This window comes from Bombus flavifrons, chromosome 4, assembly GCF_040668555.2.
Source record: "Bombus flavifrons isolate JBK064 chromosome 4, iyBomFlav1_principal, whole genome shotgun sequence".
In the NCBI taxonomy this organism is placed as follows: Eukaryota; Metazoa; Arthropoda; class Insecta; order Hymenoptera; family Apidae; genus Bombus; species Bombus flavifrons.
In genome coordinates this window covers 712076-734445 of record NC_138445.1, presented here as the reverse complement: position 1 = coordinate 734445, position 22370 = coordinate 712076, and the positions used below count along the sequence as shown (strand labels likewise).

General features: G+C 28.3%; 1 protein-coding gene and 1 long non-coding RNA gene across 6 annotated transcripts; one reads left to right on the top strand and one right to left on the bottom strand.

The window, feature by feature from the left end:
• Window positions 1–764: 764 nt before the first annotated feature.
• Window positions 765–10039, bottom strand: RasGAP1 (Ras GTPase activating protein 1). Of its 5 annotated transcripts, XM_069112332.1 has the most exons (16): window positions 9956–10039; window positions 8636–8756; window positions 8241–8510; window positions 7850–8006; window positions 7545–7732; window positions 7057–7392; window positions 5823–6024; window positions 5510–5728; window positions 5305–5429; window positions 5095–5226; window positions 4512–4553; window positions 4329–4435; window positions 3986–4229; window positions 3714–3922; window positions 3581–3636; window positions 3335–3417 (listed from the first exon to the last, which is right to left on the bottom strand). In XM_069112332.1, exons 1-15 carry the CDS (start codon window positions 10008–10010, stop codon window positions 3626–3628), a joined length of 2418 nt encoding a protein of 805 aa, XP_068968433.1. In that variant the 5' UTR covers window positions 10011–10039; the 3' UTR covers window positions 3335–3417; window positions 3581–3625. The 5 variants fall into 5 exon arrangements, with proteins under 5 accessions (XP_068968429.1, XP_068968432.1, XP_068968431.1 ...); XM_069112328.1 differs by having other exon boundaries at window positions 765–3417; window positions 3581–3922; XM_069112331.1 differs by having other exon boundaries at window positions 765–3417; window positions 3581–3922; window positions 5606–5728.
• Window positions 10040–19470: 9431 nt separating this feature from the next.
• LOC138178788 (uncharacterized) lies at window positions 19471–21135 on the top strand. The gene is made up of 4 exons (XR_011172802.1): window positions 19471–19608; window positions 20145–20256; window positions 20409–20507; window positions 20586–21135. It is a non-coding gene; the product is annotated as an uncharacterized LOC138178788 (long non-coding RNA).
• Window positions 21136–22370: the final 1235 nt, after the last annotated feature.

The following is a 22370-nucleotide window of genomic DNA, read 5'->3' as shown; positions in this document are numbered from 1 at the left end:
TTAAAAAGTCGTTTCAATCAATTCGAAACAATGCATATTTTAAAATAAAGTAATACAGAGGGAGAGAAAGAGAGAGAATATGTTGGTGTGGAGAATATTTTATCATTCCTCCTTTAACTTGTCAATAAAAACATTTAATTTGTAGAGAATAAGTTGAGTATGCTCATGCTGTGTTTGATTTGTAATGTTCAACTTGTGTCTACTGAGTTTATTCTTTCTTATTCCCAGATATAGTTGTAGTAAGGCTGCTCTGACGTTTGTTGCTAATATATCAACTTTTCTGTATTATTCATACTAATAGTTTTACTACATTATAGCCAACCTTTAAAATATAATTATATATTTACTTTTCCAATTGATTTATACTATTTTTATATTACTTATATCACCTGTACTAATTAAAAATCAAAAGAAGAGATGTTTAATGCTGAAGATCTGTTTAAATAATGTAAATCATATTATTATAATTGATCTAATACAAATAAATAAACAATAAAGTGAAAAAGAAAACAGGTAAATGTTTTTATACAAAAATTTAAATAATTAATGTAATTAATGCAAATGTAGTTGATTAAAACCGTTAGTTAGCTAGTCAGTGTCTATTCTTTACAAAAAGAAGTCAGAGTGATCGAATTTGAATTGATTTGAAAATAAGAAGTCCTAAAATATACAGACCCGCTTAATCATGGCATAACAGTCACTGTTTAGTGCAAATGCAAATATTTATAGTAATTAAGATAAGACATTCAACAATGAACGTTAGGCATTTTCAATTGTATTTATTAATATCTAACAAATTATTCGCCATCTGTATCTATTTTTACAACATGCACAAATGGGGGGAGACTTTTTAGTAAATAAGTACACTAATGTAACGAAACAATTGAATATTCAGGATTAATTTACGATAAAAGTAACCTAAATTAATAGTTTGGAAACAAAACGATTTTAATAAGAAACAAGAAAATGTACCATTGAAAGAAGAATATATTCCAAAAAATTAACTATGTAATTGTTTTCTATCTTACTTATTTACGCTAGAGACAAGCTGGCCCACTTTTAAAACAATTATTTGACATTTTATTGATATTAAATTACGATATTGAACCAACAATATGTTAAAACTCTCCTTATCACAGAATAAAATGTAGTTGCAAACAAAACTGTTAGTAACTTCGAAATATTTAAACATGATATAATAGATGAAATTTGAATTAAGAAAGTCTCTTGTCTAATACAATTTAATATAATGCAGATTAGAAATTGTCAAAATTCTGTCATAATATGATGGAAACTCGATGTTGTTCTTATGTAAATTAAACTTCAAAATTCAGCAACATTACATGTGTGTAAAATTGTGCTTGTATACGATATTTGAAACTATGTATAATTGAACTATATGTCATAAATGTATTTTTTGTACTAATTACTAATGCATTTATCATTAAGGATGGAACATATCTTGTCTTGTTTACATGTACGCTTACTGCAATCCAAATAAGCTGCACTGGAATACTTAACCCTTTTCTAGAGGATTGATTGAGAAGAAATTATTGGATCACACGTTTACTGCAAGATAAAGTACTAGTAAGAGCTGGCATTTTGGTTTGTACTTTAAAAGGATGTAAAAGATTTGAAATCAATAATAAAGACGTGATTTGGTGAGAACTTGACTTTGGTGTTTTTGGAGGAGATTCACATTTTTCCCTTTTTTTTTTTTTTAAATGAATTAATGGAAAATGCCACGAGATTTTTCTAGCTTAGCGGAAAATTCACTTAACTTTAAAATGTAAATAGAGTGTATATAAATGTAAATTCTCGAGAACATAAACAAAACATATTCAGCTGACATACCATGTTAAACTACACAACAAGCAACAGATCTTTTGACTCTTCATAAAATTGCAATGCTGACCAGAATATTTTTTTCAAAAACACATGGTTAATGTTTAAAATTTTCAACAGTACTCTGTGATTATTTTTATTCGTACTGATTTTGAGCAAGAATTTCAATAAGTTTTGGTCTGTACTGTGAGGTACTTCTAGTAACAGAAAGATATAAAGGTGGAAGAGTATAAGTGAAGTGAGATTCAAGGGTCTGAGAATTAAATTAAAATCTTGAATAGAAGATTTAAATTGAAGAAGAAATAGATAATACAAATCTTTTAAAATTAAATTACAATCTTGATAGTTATATACATATTATATTTAGAATGAAGACTTTATCTTTAGTTTAGGAGATCTTGAACTAATTTAAATTGGTCATTGATATTGATATATTGGTTCTGAACAGTTATATAAAAATAACTTTTAAATATGAATAATTTCTGTTTTAGATCATTTTATCATGTCATTAAAACAAAACAAGAACTTAAAATCTAACAATGACTCACCCAACATATTGGAACAATAGTAAACACTTTAACTTCATTTAACCTTTCAACAATCAATGCATAGTACGAAATCTGATTTCTTCTTATGTTACTGTCTAACAAACATTTTGTGCCAATTGTGCTTAAAACTATTTTTGTAAATAATTTTAAATAATTATGAAATATTTATATTTTGACTTAATATATAAGAAATAACTTTCTAAACGATGCGATTTTTCATTTCATTTAAATGTTGTTTCAATCTTTTCAAAGCATTGAAAGTTTAAAATATTTTTCTGTTCCAAAATTTAACAGCTTGAAGATTACTGTTATATACACTTAAACTCCATATACTGTATACTACTGCAAGAAATATAATCTTGTATGATTTTAATGAATTTAAAGACTACAGTGTGCCTTTAATATAACATGAACATATGAGACAATATCTTAGAAAACTTTATAGGAACATGTTTTCATCTTCAAAATTTAAATGAATTAATTAGTATGCTCATTCAAAGAATTACAAGATATATCAGGTTTGTCACCTTTGAACTTTGTTATTGTGCATTCCTTTAATATTTTGGTATGGTCATAGCTATTAAACTTTCTTGATAATGTATTAGAAATAGTAATTCCATCTGTTGCTAAAAAACTGGAACTATCTAAAATTCTATTGTTTTCTAAATTTACATTTTTTTCAGAATTATCTGTCCTAAATGTATTATTTAAACTATGATCAAATGTGTTGAGATCATTTTGGATACTTCTAATAGTATCAGTAGTGCTTTCATATCGTCGTACTAAATTATTTTCGTTCTCATACCTACGATGTATCGAGCCAGAATCTAGACGTTTTCTAAATGTTTCATCGTATGATCGTTGATCCTCTATTCGCCTGGAAAATCCGCTGTCATAGCAGTGATCTGTTTCTACATAGTGTTGATTTAAACTGTCTATTTCATAAGCACGTTTCGTTAATTGACTTTCAAATCCAGCTCTAGCAGCTAAATGAAGGTAATTATCATCACCAATTGGAGCTTGCCTACAGTTATAATAATTTTTTAAATATATCATACTATATATTATATACACAAATAATACAGTTCAATTATCATAGTGAAATGGAAATTAGAAAATGTCACATTAACTGTCTAATGTGTATTATTGTTCTAATATCAAAGAATATATTATTTTAATAAACTTACTTGCTTCCATATTTAGTATCGCGCGCCAATCTTCTAAAGTAGGCTCTATGCTCGTGCTGTAAAGCATATGCAGCTTCTCTTAATGCAGTTAAAGTTTTAAAACAAGAGGGCACATCTTCTATAGGAGACCCACCTCCTGGTAAAATACACATGTCATTAGCCCCATAAACAGCTTGACATTCACACGCATTCATTAAAGTTTCAAGTCGCGGCATATTCGTAAATATTAAAGAATGTATTCGCTGCAAATCTCTATCTGGATCTAGAACCATACGCAATCCAGCTTCCATTCCTGGTGATACTTCGCTGCATCCTAGAGCAGTTTCTGCTACTGCTTTACAACTATAAGCAATATTTATTAATGATCGAAAGGTATATTGATTCAAATTATATTAAATAACGTACCAAAGCCAATGACCATTAATATATGCACTTGGATGATATTTTTCTAATCGATTGCTGTTTGTACGACAAATTTTTGTTAAAATATCAATCCATTCTTTTTCTTCTACGCAATTTCCTGCTTGAACATATAATGCCCTTTGTGATTGAATAATTTGAAACATGTTTTTCATCTTAAAAGAATCTTCTTGAAGTTTTTCAACAGCTAATATTTCTTCAAGCGGTATTTTACATAAAGGTTCTTTACCTGTGAAATGTGTTATCAAACATAATTTGATAGAGCTCAAAATAATAAGGTTAATTCTTCAAAGATACAATATTTTCAAAGATCAATGTATTCATTCACCTTTCGTTTTTGAATAGGTTAGATCCTGTGTAGTAAGCCTAAAGTATCTTTGTTTAAAATTTTTCCGACCAAATCGTTTTCTACCTTGTGCCCTTTTAATCATTACTCTGTAATTAAGCAACAATAATGACAAATTTATACTATGCGAAAATTACAGGCCAGAGATAAGGTACTATTACAAACCTCTTCTTACAATCAGCAGTATGCATGAAGAGAAAATATATTCTATTATAAATGCTTTTTATTAGCAATAATTATATTTATGTGAACAAAAGAATATTGTTATTTAACTTGCCTTGTTAAAATTAATATTAAACGAATAGATAAGGAAGTAATATATGGACGATACATTTATAAATTTTTAATTTTTATCATAATTATTATAATTATTTTTAAGTATTTGCCCGATGCGGACAAGCGGATTTATTCGCTTAAAAACTGCGCAAATATGTAGCTCTTCGCAGCTATTACCCGCTCGCCTGAATGTCACAATACTCGTAAATGTTCTAGCAACACAAAAAAGGATCGAGATAATTAATTTTCATTTGCCGTCATTTGGATCTGCCCACTCGTCTGCGCTTTCTTGTGTAATTCAGTATATTAATGAAACGTCCAAGAAATGCTTGTGTAGCAAAATTCGCTCGTCTGCATCGAGCTTAAAATGTTCATTTTTCAAGTATATGATAAGAAAGAATAAAAGTAATAGATGTAATATAAATAAAGTATATTAATACAATATGCTAATATAAAAAATCATTAGACATACCCTTCTTTCAATACAATTGGTTGTTCTTGCTGAGTGCTTGTTCGTTGTTTTGCAATACCACTGTTGCTACTAGTTGATATCAATTCTAAAAATTGCTTAACTGCTTGTATATGTCTTTCTGTGTAAAATTCTCTGAAAAAGTAATATTTAAATAATAAAAATCTATTTATTTATAAACTAAATTCCAAAATGCATTTATTCCTAATGTACCTATACACGCATTCCATATATTCTTCTTTACAAACGCTACCAGCTCCACCTCTACAACTTACTAAGTTTCCTAGACTCTGAATTGTTTTAGAAATTAATGTTAACGTTCTATTAGTTTGAGAATCCTAGAATAAATAATAATATATCTTAATTTCACTATAAATCAATATTGTTGTTTTTCTTTTTTTTTCAATGACAGTCTTACAATTTGTTCAGTAGTAATATCAAATAATCTTGGACCCAATATTGCAGGTGCAAAAAATCGTAAAAAAATAAATCCACTGATGACTGAATATCTTACTTCCTTATTTTTTGGGAAATGTGTCGCTGCAAGTTCTCTTAAACACCAGAACATTTCGCACATTAATGGTGGACATCGTACACCAGATGTTGTAATAGCAGTAAATACCCTCTCAACATATTCCTATTAAATTATAAAAAAATAAAGCCTAACGTTGTTCATATTGTTTAATACAATAATAAAATGATAAGGAAAATTAAATTTGTATTTTATATACCTTTAAATTCGCTAAATTGGTTTGAATTGTATTTGCATCCTTTACTCTTGTTGGATCTATTTCGCATGTCTTTTTTTCTAAGAATACTTGTTCCATAGCTGGTCTAAGCGTACTATGTAAATAGTGAAGACCTGCTAATCTCATACCTTCATCCATCATTTTACTTACTAACGTATTACCACGAAATATTGTTGTTGGGTCACTTTAATAAAAATCATAAATTACATTATGTATATGAATAATATATATGATATTTCTATCGGATGTATGTGACATTATTACAGAATGCTTCGAAACATGCGGGTACAAAAATAAATTTAGTGATAAATTCGATATACAAGAATAGAAAAGAAATGAAACATATGTTCAATATAATGTTTCTGAGTTACAGCCAGTTTTATTTGTAAGTTACCTTCTGTTTATAACGAACCAATGGACAATATTAAGATACTTTGACACCATATTGAAGACAGTTTTCAGTAAATCCAAACAGTACTTGTCAATTCTGAACAGGTAGAGTTGTGTAAGATGTGTAGGATGTAAGAGTTGTGTAGGTAACAAGTATAGAGCCTTATTTGAGCCAAAGGTACTTACTTTGAATAATATCTATGAAAGTAGGTAACTGGCATAGCAAAAACACAAATGTAACGTGAGAACGAAGTAATATTGGACATATATTTTTCATGCTAGTATATTGATGTTATATCCATGTTTTGGAACATTCTGTATATAAATACGCAAGGTACATCTTAATAGCTTCTCCAAATACGTTCAATAATCTAACAAAAAAATGTTATGAACTAAAATTAATTAGCATTCTATCAATAACAAAATACACTGCACGAAAATTGTTAAAATACTATTTCTCAAATAAAAGATTCAAGCCACCCAGTGGTATAGATATTATCCGTTATTACACTTAACATAAGCAACTTTATCCGATTTTCGAATTAGTCTTTAATTTTTTATCACAGTAAGAATGTTTTAACATTGTCCTTTATTACTGATCAAAAGCTCACTAATTTCTGTTCATATCTTTCTATCCGTAGTTATCTGTAGTGTTTGAAAAATCAAAACAACTGCTACAATGGACACTTTATATATATATATTATATAATAATGACTTTTATGAATTATATAATATATATAGTAAATTATAGAATATTATATAGTAAAATATGAATATTATATATAAACTATTAAAATTAAGACTGCGTATAACTGATATACTTACGTTAATTTAGAAATTTCATGACTAGCTAAAGCTCTCATTACAGAAACCAATTGTCCATAGTGTACTAATACCCTAACCAATGGTTGAGCAGCTTCCATTTTACTTGCCACAATTTCTCCCAAAATATAAACAGCGGACGATGTTATTGGTTGAATATTGACACTTTGTAACAGCAAATTCCTTAATATATCATACATCGCTGATTGAAAAACATGATCTGCTGTATAATGTATTTTTAACCGCAGAGATCCCAAGCCTGGAACTGCACCAGGTGATGTAGAACTATTCGAAATTTTATTTGGGCGATGTTTTACTTGTCGCGGTTGTAAAAAGTACCTGTTAACGAAAATATCTAAAGATGGTGACATCATAATAATGATAATTTATTGTTATAAAATCTTGTAAAATTTTATAAAATTTTTTAACTGAAGAAATTTAAAAAAGCTACCAATAAAAATCATTTATCTGAAAATAAATATAAAAATTACCATGCAGTTGTTGTATTAGTCGGTTGCTTTTGTAGTCCTTTTAAAGTAACTCTAACTTCACCAAGAAAAGCTGGTTGCTCTCCCATACCAGAAGATGCATGCCATAAACCTACGACAACCTCACCCACTTCTCCACGTTCAAGAGGATAATGAGTAATATCCTTCTCTTTGGATTCTGTTATTTCTGGCTATGAATAAAATTTAAGATATAAATAATTATTCAAATGGCACACAATTTTGTACAGCTGGAATATAATTAAATGATGGTAAAATAAATAGATATTTCGTAAATTAGTTAATTTTACCTCAAAAACAAATGTTTCATTAAAGTATGGAGATATCGTTTTTTTTTTAATTTTTGTGCGTTTTAATACTTGTTTACCATTACTATAGTTAACCGTAACAGTTGCAAATGGATCACAACCACTATTTTTAACAGTTAATTCACTACATTCTATTATCCTATAAGAAACAATTATGGTTATTATCATTAGAAATTTCATCTCGGTATATAATTATAGAGTAACTTATTCTATTCCAAACATTATTATCTATGAAACAGAATTTTATATAAACACACATACAAACACACATATACATACACACGCGAACGTACGCATACACCTAGCAATTATATACTCAATGTAACAGCATTTAATAATATTTGTTTTACAACTATTTAATGAACTGAATTACCTTACTGTAAGTTTAGGTTGAGCGTATCCAATTTGAGGTTGAAGGGCAAGTTCCAAATGTGCTTTACCTTGCACTTCAGAATCAGCATCAACTAGTCTCAAGGGAAACCAATGTTCCTTATTATGATACGTTGCTAAATCTTCTCTTTTTATTGCTACCTTACCCAAAATTTTATCTTGCTTTAAATGTCTATCACGATCATAAACATAAATGCCAAGATAACGAAATTTTCTAGGTACTTCAAATTGAAATTCTTCTCCAAAAAATGGACTATATTAAAACAGAAATGCTTAAATTAGCTACTTGCTGAAAAATTCAATAGGACATATGTGTATATATATATATATACATATATATATACATCAATTTCTAAGAAAAAAGCAAGTAAAATTTACTTGAGAGTTCTTTCCATTGTTGTTGTTCTAAATATTTCTTCTTGATCGAGAGATAATACACAATACACGTCCCTTGCACCAGGAGATCCATGGCTTCTGCTTTGTAAATTTTTTACCTCACCTAAATATAATTGACCAAGTACTTTTTAATAAACAAGATATTTATTATTTATAAATTAATAGAGTTAACTAATTTCTCACTTACAAAGTAAATGGAATTTTTCTATTTCCATAAAAACAAAAAAATATAAACTCTACTGCAATATCTAAGAAATTATGTTCTTACAAAATTAATTGACAAGAATCTTGTTAAATTAATTTTTTTAATAATCAGCAGTGAAATATTTAAACAATTAGATATTAATAACAATTGATTAGTAGATTTTTAACGATTAACAAATAATGAGAACAAAATTTATAAAATAGATTTATAGATCTGATTAATTTAAGTAATTAATGATATTAAGCTTATTTAGCAATATATCACTACAAAATTCATACATCTTATTGTATATTAATAAAAAAAAGTCCAACTTGTAAGTAATGTATTATAATAATTAATAAAAATAATCGTATATCAAGAAATGCATAAAATTGGAAAAGATACATAAGTAATTAATAATAAATTGAAAAGATACTAAGGAAATATTTATATTTGGCCTACTCAAAAAGAATATCATTTTTGCATAGTAAAGTCAAGTTATTTCGTTCCAAGACATAATGGATGTAGACATAAAACGCTATATTTTGTTTTCTTAAATTTATACTGTCATACTAACGTGTATAAAAACTATGTCATAAGCAAAACAACAATAATTCTTGATATATTTAAGATAGAAATAATAAAAGGAGGAAATTTATAATTGCTGATCATGTATGACGAATTTGATTAATATTTTTATATTAAAAAGTGATCTTCTATGATATCAATAAGTATAATCAAATCTTTTCAGTGTTAACTAACTAGAAGCATATATTCGCACAGGGACAACGGTGCGTGGGAGTCGAAAATGTACGCTTACGTGTGTTGATCATTAAAGTTTAGCAGAGATATCACTACCATATGATTGTACAACAGATTTGTCAAGTTCATACATGAAATGATCAAATGACTTATAATATTATATTTTTCATTGAAATAGTAAAATCGAATAATCGAAGAAGTCGAGCTGGGTGACAAACGGGTCCCAAACAAGTAGCACGCGTATAATAGCACCTCGAACTTCTTCAAATAACAATATCCTTGTAATATCAACACATGATAGAATTCGTTGGAGTTTCACATTCTTAGTAAACGATGTTTTTAACAAGCTTTCGTACCGATTTTAATCTTTAGTCTTTCTTCAACGCGAACTAGGCGCGTCTCTTCGGCCATGTTACCTCCATGACACTACTGAGTGAGTACATGAACAGAATACAAGGCGGTACGTTCATTCTGTGAATGGATTTTAAACAGTATCGTGCTAAGCTATACACGCGCCCAATCTTAAATAATAAGCACGTTGATCATTTTTATAAAGATTTGTGATAACGGTTTATTTGTAGTTGATAGATGAATAAATAGGGAAATCTGACAATAAGAATATAAATGATGAATAAAATTTGATTACTAATTCATCGGCATCTGTTTAAAACAGATACAAATAAGTTGAAGATATTTGTCTAAGAAATGTTTTTCGTTATGAAAATAATAAACGTAAAAGTTATAAAGTAGGTAATACTGTTTATTCGTACAGTATTATATTTATTTACGTTTTATTAATTATCTATATCATTGATATTTTTAAATATGATATACTGTTATATATTATATAACATATATATTATGTTACTTAAATTACAATAAATTACAATCGGAGAGACAATAAGTGTTTAAATTTGCTTTCCTCCCATGATAAAGAATATTTAATGAATATAGTTATTAAAAAGCTTATTCTGTTTACATGCCTTATCTACGTAACAAGTGCATATATGTATGCATATGTATGTACGATACAATTAAATGGCATATTATAATTTTTCAGTAATCGGAGGAGTTATAAATATAATGAATTGTATCACATATTTTACACAAATACATTATCCATTCATTATTGAAAAATACATTAAACATTTAATAATTAAATATATTTTCTTAGTCAGTAGTAAAACAAGATCAAAATTACATGTTTCACATCTCTTATAAATATTATAACAGTTATTAGTACGATTGTCCTAAATATTACATTAGGTATGTAATATATTTTACGCTATATTTAGTATCATTCTCAATTATTGTACCATCGACGAAAGAAGCTAATTTGTTATCGATAGAGTAAATTGGCTTCGATATTTTAATTTCAATTAAGAAATTTCCACTGTTTTATAAAATATTTTATGTTTTTATCATTTTTGTTGTTCTATTAGGAATTACAAGTAAGTTAGGTAAATGATACAAGTAAATAAGTGAATTATTGACGAAAAACAAACAAATATGCAAGTTGGGCGTTCGCGCGCGAATAAATGTTCCAGGTATAATAGAAATCGAGAATTTGTGAGAAGGAAGGAAGCACATCTACTGAAATAATGAAAAAAGATGTTTTTGATACACCAGACTGCATAAATATTAGAAGACATTCTGATACAAAAGCATACGAAAGCATACGAAAGCAAATTTATACTACTTATCCAAGTTTCAGAAAATAACATTTGAGGTATTATACATAGTTTTAAAAGTAAAGTTGATGGTCAATGTTCATATGTAAATTAACGTTTAAAAGTGCCTGGATATTTGTCTATTATGATCATCGTAGCTGCGTACGATAAAATATTATTACAGGATTAAATCAATTTTTAAAGGCAAACAATACAATTATAAAACTTTGTAACTCGTATATAGCTGCCAAAACTTGTCGATATATCTTATCATGTATTTGGCAAGCTCTCTATGTTCAGACTCTTTAATTTCTGAATTATATGTCAAACTTCTAAATCGATATAGATTTCTGATGTCGAAGTAATGATATTCGATTACCAAGTATATGTATAGCATTGTACATATATGTACGCACGTCTTTTAGCAGGCAATTTAAACTAATAACCTGCTGATTCCATAAAAAAAATACCAAGTGCTGTTTTCTAATTATTACTTCATCGTTAATTTGTGCACTTTGATCAAATTCAAATACTGTTGTTACAAATGGACCAAAGTGTTCGGATGCTTATGGGTGACAGTGTATGCAGAGTAAAATTACTATTCCTATGATTCGCTGTCCTTCTCATCGCATCACTCTTGACCACTATCTATACTCTATCTTTATTTCAATGCGTTAAGTTTGTCCGCCTGTCGTAGAACGAGAACAAACCTCTATGTTGGAGTATGGTTAACTACACTCGTGTAAGTGGTGAGCCACTTCCTGATGGCGCAATAGCCCGTTTCCTCTCCTCTGCGTTTCTCTTTGCTCCTCACTCTTTGTGGAACTCTATAAACCACATTGCTTTTCCACTCCTCCTACGTCATTCTTCTTTCTCGTCTTCTCTCTTACTTTTACGTTTTGTTTGACTTTTTTCTTTTACTATAATTGTTGTACAAACACAATGAAAATATTGATAATAGCAGAGATGATAGTAATAATAATTAATTATTGTTTGTATATAATACATTATATATATTATAATATTTATATAAAATAATAGTGAATTAATGTATATTATTATTTCCTGTATTTCTAAGTCAATACAAAATAGAAAAGAATAATGTGTTATTAACATCGGAATATATAAATTTCACAATTTTCAGATGGGCCATTAAAAGACGTTCAGAGAAAAATAAATTTCAACATGTTTCTCCGTAATGTTATTAAACGAAGAACTAATTAATATCCAATGTACAGTGGCTACAAAACGTATTCAGCATTGGCACGTATCTTTATTTTCCAATGAAGCGTCTTTTTTTTTTTTTTTTTTTAATCAAATTCTACATTTCATTTCCAAAATATGTGTCAAGTTTTCATAGCCGTATGAAAGTACTACTCAATGATACGAAATTTAATATTTAATTGGAGCCAATATTCTACGATAAATACGGTGGTACGCCGTCGAATTAAATAAACAATAAAGATGGATTAATTTAAATTAATTTAAACGATTTAATCAGGAGTAATAACTTCTGTTATTATGTTGAAACAATCTTCACATTTTTACAATGCAAAATGAAATTGCATTTTCTGATCTATGCCAATTTATGGTGTCTTTAAATGAAAATAAAGTGTACAAAAGCGAAAAAGTTAAAGTTACCTGTGCATTCTTTTATACTGGAAAAGTTACACATTGTATAGACGAATTATATTCGTCTCGCAATTCTCATCGAGAATTATTTGTATTCCTATATTAGTTAAGTTTATGTAACGGTTTATTATATTTGGTGTTTCATTTGTGTGAAAATTTGCTTATATGAAAATGTGTATATCGGGCCTTGTACTCAGTATGTACGGCTAATTTTATACGATAAACGTCATACCGTACATATTTACAAAGTAAGTACGAAGAAATAGTAAATATTAGTAAACAGATTACAATATCATTTAAAAGTCTAAATAAGAATAAAATAGAAATTCTAGTAATTCCATATTATTCGGTATCGTGATATGGTATTTTTCAAAAATAACAAAACAGCCGATGGAAGTTAATTATAAAACAATATATGCTGTAAAAGAATTACATGATAAAATACGATTAGTAGAATCGGATTAAAAGCTTTTAAAGCTAAACAGCGTATGAGTGCTGGCTAATATTTTGCTTCCATTTCTATGCAGACTATACATTTTACGGAACGGAAGAATAATTTTTCATTGTCAATGCGTAAGCATAAGTAGCCGTTCTCATGAAGCTTACTTACTATGTCGTGACTCTTGAGCAAATGTTTCAAACGTGTTTTTAAATACAGATATCGAAATCAATAAAATAAAACTGTAGCTCAAATTACAATCGGGTAGCTTACATTTTAAACATTCCAAGCATTGCATATTGCGATATCCATAAATAATTTAAAATAATTTTACGAGTAAGTAACTAATTAGGTAACATTAAAAATTATTACATGTTTGTTACGTTATTTCGTAAAATATTAATTTATTTTCACATATAGTGAAACAATAGAAAGTTGCCAGTTTTGGGTCTCGCTTCCATATGAATATAAAATTGTTTGAAACGATACATCTACTGGTATTAAGCTCTTCGAAGAAGTATAATTACAGGCTGTAGGACAAGAGGCAAGAAAAGCTGCTTCTACAAGTTACAGTGGAAACACAAGTTAGTGAATTCATAAATATGCAAAAAGTTAAGTAATATAATAATTCTCCGTGCGCGTTATTTGTTTTAGGCTGTTAGGTAGCGGCACATGAGTTAGAGGACAATTCAAATCATGTTGTTGTTTTGCCTCGGAGTATCAAGATCGTTAGGATACACGTAATATAAGAATAAATAAACTCCAAGTAAAACAATGTCGCCGCTACGTGCAACCGTCGAACAAAGACGAATTTGAATTTTCCGACTCTCCCCCGGCCAGTATAAATAAACTGACGCGATCGCAAGGAAGAGTTACAGTCAGTTGTCGATCAGTTATCAACCAGTTATCAACGAATGATCAGCGATCTTTAGTCATTAACGATCCTATTTTACGACTTATACACTGTACGAGCGTCTCAGCGAATATAACCTGTATACTAATTTATTATTTTAAATATATTCGACGATTTCAACAACAAGCAATAACATTTAATAAATTTCACGATCAAACGTCTTACACAAGTCCTCCACGTGTTCTCCTCTTTTCCTTTTTATCCTGAACATGAATTATGTTTTATGTGAATATTACAATAGTTTGCCACGAGAGCCAAACTTCATAACTGTACTACACTTGTAAACTCTGGAAATTTGTTTAAATTGTGGCAGTACGATATTTAAATGGCAAAATGTGGCACGTATGATATTTAACGCTAAAACGACGTTAAGATAAGAGAGAAATGGATATCTCAATTTCACTTTTAAGATAGCTAGGTACGATGAATCGTGTAAAGTATAAAATATTATAATTGAGCTAATGTATGTGTGACGTAGTATGAATTACCCTTTAATTGGACATATCTGAGATTTCTAATGTAATAGGTAAACTACGAATATTTACGCAAGTCCATACGTCTTTACGAATAGAATTAAAAAGATAGGACTTACGTAGAAAATTGTTTTATCCATTAACCGTTTTAGTGCCAGGGTTTTTTAAAAGAATTCGTGTCGGATTGTGCCACGCAGTGCGATAGCGCTTCGTTCATTTATTTGCGAGAAATTCCTTTTTTCGCTTATGCAGGTGGTTTACGATTATTTGAAAAAAAGTAATTACGAGAGCAAGCTCTGATATGACTCGCGACGAGCTACATTCGGAACCGAGCGCGTTGCGAATTGATGATCCTAACCAAACATCGCGACACAGTTCACCACAGTACGCGAACAACGCGTTCGCGTTGCGTGGCGCTAAAACAGTTAAATATTGTAAAATTTATTTATTATACTATGGATATTTTATATATACAGGGTGGTTGGTAACTGGTGGTACAAGCGGAAAGGGGGTGATTCTACGCGAAAAAAGAAGTCGAAAATATAGAATAACCACGTCCACCACTGGGGAGTTCCTCACAAGGAACGAAAAATCTAAACAGAACAATTACACCTAGTGTGAATATATACTGTTAACACTTTGACTGCCACGCCGAAATCACATGTTTCGCTCAGGACACCACGGGAGTATTTTTATTATTCAAAGCATATAATGGCAAAATAATAATAAATTGATGATATAAGACAACATTCTTCCCCAATGGACCGTTTATCTTATTGGTGGTCACGGATGACCACCGTGGCGCCTTGTAACTGTTGATAGCGACGTATTATAACGAGGCTTCGTTTATTTCAACAAACCATTCGCATTTGTTATTTTGTCGTAAGCAAAACGTCCAGAATATATTGTTGGAACGTGTAGAAGATATTAGTAAACAGTATTTGCTCATCCTATTTATAATAGTAAGGTATGTTCACACTTCTAGCATCAATTATATAATAATAAAACAGCATTTACGATTATCTTTTAAGGTGTGTTTATAATAATATGCGTAGATTACCCCTCAAAGATATGGATGCAAACACAATGCACCGTTAGATGCAAGATTTGTTCTCATTTTTTTTTATCGATGTTTTAATAAAAATGTTCAATTGTCCAATGGGGCACTTTTTATTTCAAAGTATCTTCTATTTATCCGTTATATTCAAAATGCCCTAACTGTCAATTTTCATTCAATTTTTACAATTGTAAGAAGTTCAAGCGCTCCGGTCATCAATGACCACCGTGGCGTCACAGGAGAAACGGTGGCCGGTCATATATGACCAACGTGGCAGTCAAAGTGTTAATATATGAACGTTAGTTGCTCGAACGACCAAGCTAGAATATGCAGTGTTCCAAAAGGTTAAGGTTAAACTTCAGGAGCAAAAAAGCAAAAATGTCTTAATAAACATGGATCTGAATGTTTTTAATATCGGAATTATAAGAGGTTTTTATCAGTGGAATATCATCTATTTAGAAATGTTATATGATAAGGAAACAATTGGTAATTTATATGCATATACATAGTTTTCCATATCGTGACCGGACTAACAGTACCTTCTTAGGATGCTATTCTTCGACAGGTTCTGAGAGTTGATGATGATATCGCGGATATCAATTCTTCACAATCTCGAAAATTACCTTCCAATGTTCGATATAGTCGTTGATGTATGACACTGAACACATTACTAATTAGGTGCATACATGTCGGGAAAATTTCTTTACGCAATAATCTTTCTTGTGCAGTCACTGACTTACAGTTGAAAATATCCTATAATTCCGAAATGATTAGATTGCGGATGTTTATGGATTTTAGGGAAAGATTTTAAATAACTACAGGATGCATATAATATGAAAAAATACATAAAATAAAATATTTAAAGTGAAGCACTTATTATGATACTTAGTAGACGAAACAAATTTCTATTTAGATTCCATTTCTCTAATTATGTTCATAAAAATATAAAATTATATAAATATTCGCAGTCTACTAATGATATTCGGATTCATATTTATTCAAATGTTTTTCCTTGTTTTGATGAGTACAGCATGCTCCTGAAGTTTCACCTCAATTACTTGAAATATTCTCTATACACTCCCGCCATGAGTGACGAAACATTTGCTAATTTTAAACATAAGTTTTAATAAAATAGGTTTTTAACAAAACCCTTCAAAATATAATATAACTTAGCGTCCCTTATAATACACGCAATTAAAAACTATTGATTTTCTTTTGTAATAACTACATTTATCTATGTCTATAATAAATGTCCCGTGACTCAGCCAGAGTAGTATACATGTACAATTGATCGTTGATTTCACGATGTCAACAAGAACTCTGTGTTGTTCAGTTTATATCTTTTAAAATGATTAATTTGAGAATATCTCGATAATGATTAATCTTAGACTCTATCATGTATAATACTTTTTTACGTAAAGTTTGATGCTTCATCCGAATTCGAGAAGAAACGTTAAGCATTCTATCTAAAAAGCTGAAGGTGACCATCATATTTTGATGAAAAAAAAAACAAATAATAACAAAACAATTACAATACTGTTATTCTGGAAAGTAGTACCATGGTAATACATACAGCTTTTACTCGAAACATTTTTTTGTACAGCGAATAATTAATTTACGAGTTACGTCACGTTGGGAGACTTAACCTGTACATGCGTTAACCCTTCTTTTCTTTTAAAAATAAATATTTCTATAACTTTTAGAATAACACAGATAAAAATCTATCTTAAAGTATGTACTTTATAAGCAGTATCATTATACACATCTCATCTGTCATTTCCTTGCATTTCTAATGTTTCGTACATTTATCATAAGAATTCTATGACAATATAATAAGATCTTTTATCGAATAGTATCAATGATCTAAATAGTAAACTATGTCGTAAGACACTCATATGGTACATATAGTGATGAAATCGGCTTTCAATAGAATAATTGTACTACTGTTGTTAATCCTAAACACTCTTATCCACACAAACAAACATAAATAGATAGTACTCCTATTCTTCCTTAATAAAGTAATCAAAGAATGCTTCGTTTGAAGCTTAACATATGAAATATTATAACAGTAAAAAGTACATAACCAACCACTTGTAAATATGACTTTTATTCATACAGTTTTCACAATTTATTCTATCGTAACATTAATACCATCACCAAATAGAAAAAAGAACGCGCTTAAAACAGCATTCCTTTAACAATGCAAAATTATTTTTTTTTTAATATTCTTATTCTTAAGTACCATAAGGGTAAAACTAAGTAGTTGACAAAGTACGCCTGCATTTTGTAAACATATCCTTGTTAAAATAACAATATTTTATGCTCTGTTCCTATGATAGACTTATAAAATCCTTCTAGGTATTTTACTGTCATGTATCTTCAAAAACTAATATATTACTATAGAACTATGACCTCTAAATCTTTTAATAATCATTTGTTTACATTCATAATACATTCATGTGTTATTACTTCTTTATGTTGGAAAATAATACATATGTATTATGGATAGGTATTATGGATAATTGCCAGTAAATTAAAAATTTGTCATTAATGTTATGAATATTTAAGAATATCTATGCTTTTGTATCCAGTATTGTACTGGGGTAAAAATTACACAGAATATTTTTAACAGCTAACAATTTGATAATATATACTGGATGCAAACATTCTCCGCATTTTCCATATGAAAACATGATATTTAGTCTCAAATATCTATTATGAAAGATAGTTTATATAATTTCTATAATTAAGATATTAACATATTGACATTTATATTATAACATGTACATTAACAAATATTATTATATTATCATAACTCAGAAATATACTATAATTATTTTTCAATATATTGAAATATAAGTTTTCTAAACAATTGATATTATGATAATAAAGGTATATGCGGTATTTCAAACATTTTAATACCATGGCAAAGGTAACAAAATTGATAAAATTTAAGTTTCTTTTTTATTTCTATGGCAAATCTTATCAAACGATTTAAAATTCAACGTCCATAGTTTAATATTGAAAAATGTTCGTTATATCTTTTATATATATATATCTTGCTTTATTAAATAAATTTTCAATATTTTCAACGTCACTTTATTTGAAAAGAAAAAGCTTCTGTTGCATTTTATTAGAATTAATAATGATGGCTATTAACTATTAAAATAACGTTAAAATATAACCACATTTTTCATACTTCAAATAATATCATTATTGAGTTAAATAAGTGAGATCCAAAACTACAACTTCTTTTATAACAATTAATATTTCAATATAAATATATTCTAGACCTAAAGTGTAAGATTACAGAGGTTATAAAACTTTATTGTTTATCACTGACAACTAATTAGAAAAGGATGTCCAACATTTATTGTCCAATTACGTATTTATAAAAATACTATTTATGTATATTTGAGATCTTATTCTCATTTTATTAGCTATATTTACGTATTAAGCGATAACTGCTTTGTACTTTTAAAATGTCAGAAAAGATCAATTCAAGGTATAGATGGCATTTACATCGATATTCGTCAACCGAGACGACGCAAGATTTATTTTAGTTTAGAAATTAGTCAACGATCGTAAAGGGAATATAGCTGTACGGACGTGCTTTTTCGCGTCACTTAATCGGGCCAAACTTTTAAGTACTTGCTTATCGGAGGTCAAGAACTGAAAGAATGACCCGTAAGTAACTTGCATTACTGTTTATACGAACATATACGAAACTGCCATAAAAGAACAGGGGAAACTTGGAACAGTGTATACTTTGTATCTGCCATTTATGAATATGTATTTTAAAGATTGAAAATACAATATTTCAGCGTGAGTTATAATTGATTGTTTACATTTTTTCTGTTTACTTGTAAAAGGAATAATTTCTAATAAATATGTATAATTTTGCTTTATCATAATCCTTCGTGTCTAAAGAATTTATCCCTCTTACATTGTTCTGTTACATTTGCATTTTTTTACGAATTGTAAGAGATTTTATTTTATATTTCGTTATCTTAACAATTTCTTGCCGAGGAATACACATTTTGTACAATTTACATAATTATTTCAATGTAGTACTTAGGTTTTGGAAGGTTTTGCTCAAACTGACACTTCTAGAAAATTCCTAATTCGAGTTTATGGTTATAATATTATCTCATATTTGTTATTTATTGTGTACTTTTGCCGCGAATATACTATTATATTTTTATTATAATTTACTACTTTATGCCTTAATATAAGGCATTAAAATGTAATTTCATTTCTATTGCTTAAATCTTTGTTCATGTTAAATTACAGTTAAATTCTACTACTTAGACTAACTTTTATTCACAATTGACGCAATTATATTACACATTTTTATATAGGTGGAAATCAGCGAGAGTTAGCACGAGCCAAAAATATGAAAAAGACTGTTAAAAAGTCTGCAGCTGAACAAGACAGCAATAAGGGTCTTTCATTAGAACAACGAAAAGCACGGTAACAGTATTTAATATGTATTAAAATATTTTTGTACGCTCATATATTTTTGATATTTATGAAAGTATTTTCAACACCATCATGCCATATTATATGATATAAATCTTTGGACATACAAAATGTAATAATTACAAAGCAATATAAAATTTTAGGTTATATACACATATTATCTGTACTTAATTTAATTATCATTGAGAATTACGTTAAAAAGCTAGATAACGTTAGATTCGTTTTAATAGGATTTTTGAATGGTAAGAAGATTCAGAGACTTCAAAATAATTAATTTCAAATTGTATTATATTACGTGAGTACTGTTTTTATTGTTTTAGAGATGCAGAACGAATGAGGGAGAAACAACTAAAGAAACAACAAGAGCAGCAAGAAAAAGTAAAGCAGGGTGCGAGATAATCCCTACTATTGCAAAATGTAAATTGTTTGACTGAATTCAAGAATAAAATTTTAAGTATGGTTTTAAAATTCTTGATTCTAAAACATCAAGGCTATGCTTAATGTGAGTGCATAAAGAATTCATAGTGTTTTTAATTATAGAAAATATCTTCAGACTGTATAATGCAATATATATTATAAAACTAGGTACAAGTAATCATGTTCGCAAAATATTAATAGTCAGTGTGTATAAAAATATTGTTATCTACATTGTAATGGTTAAAGAAAATGCACATTTGACTGGTTCACCTAGATATAAGGACATTAATTAATTAAGTATAAGAGTATTTATAGTACTAATCTTTAATTTGTAAATTCGAGTTTTCAGTTATTTAATATGATGTATAAGTGATTCATAAATTGTACTACGTGAAGGAGACATACATTGTAATTTTGTTTGGCTCATAATAAATTGTTCAATTTTAAAATAAATATTTTAGAATTTCTTGCCTCTATACTACATTAATATTAGTAATTCTATTTGATTATCTTTAATACATTATATTATACAGAGCAAATCATTCAAATAATTGGTACTAATATCAACAGGTATACCATATATCTTTATTATGTGCGTTTGTTTGCATTTATTGTACTTTTGTATAAAAGTGAAATTCTAATCTTTTATCAATGAAATTTCTGTATTAATGGAAGTTTCAATATGTTTAAGATAGAATATATATGGAATTTACAAAGAAAGAAACGGTATTAACTGACCATTACCTACATTTTATTGCACTTTCCCAGAGACAGTACATATTCAACATATTTATTTATTACTTGAAAAGCCTAATATAAATTACAAACATTTGAAATATTTAAAACGGATATATGAAACAGCGATAAAAGAATGTGAAATTTTCTAATAATTCATATGTAATGTTTGCCGAAAGATAAAAATCTCAATAATTAGATATATAAAAAAAAAAAGAAAGAAAATGATGATACGTTGTACAATAAGCACGTTATATAGCCTCTAAAGACTAAAATCCTTATAAAATAGAGTATAATTAAAAACCATTTTCGACTTATTTCTAAAAAAACTAAAAGAATCCAAGATTTGTATTTTGTTTACCACTAAATTGTGTTTGTTAGCTCACTAATACATTTACAAGCAGAGGACTTCCTCTCTTATTAATCGTTTATAGATTATCAAACTTTTCATATATAAGGAACCGTATTATATATTGAGCATTTATTTAATTATACTATCTGTTCCAAAGCATAACTATAAATTTTCATCTGATGCATTTGTATTAAGCGAAGAAAGAAAATAATTGAATTAAGAATTAGTTTGTATGAAAGATTTTCGAAACAATGATAATGATATAAATGCTGTATTACATTCTATTTTAGATCAATTTCAATGTACGTAATATAAAACGAATAAATTTGAGTATATATGTATATAAATTTGCAGATTATAAGCAATACATATCATAAATATAGGAATACTTTTTTTATCTTAATGTTGCCTCCATTTTACTGGAAAGAACATATTTTACCAGATAATTGAATTTTTCTGTAAATAAGTTTTGTAAAATAAATACGAACTGTGATTTACAAATAGTCCGGCGTTTTTAACAATAAGTAAAAGAAATATTCTTCACACACGTTTAAACAAAGATGTAGTATAATAGAAGCAAAAATGATATTGTATTATTATC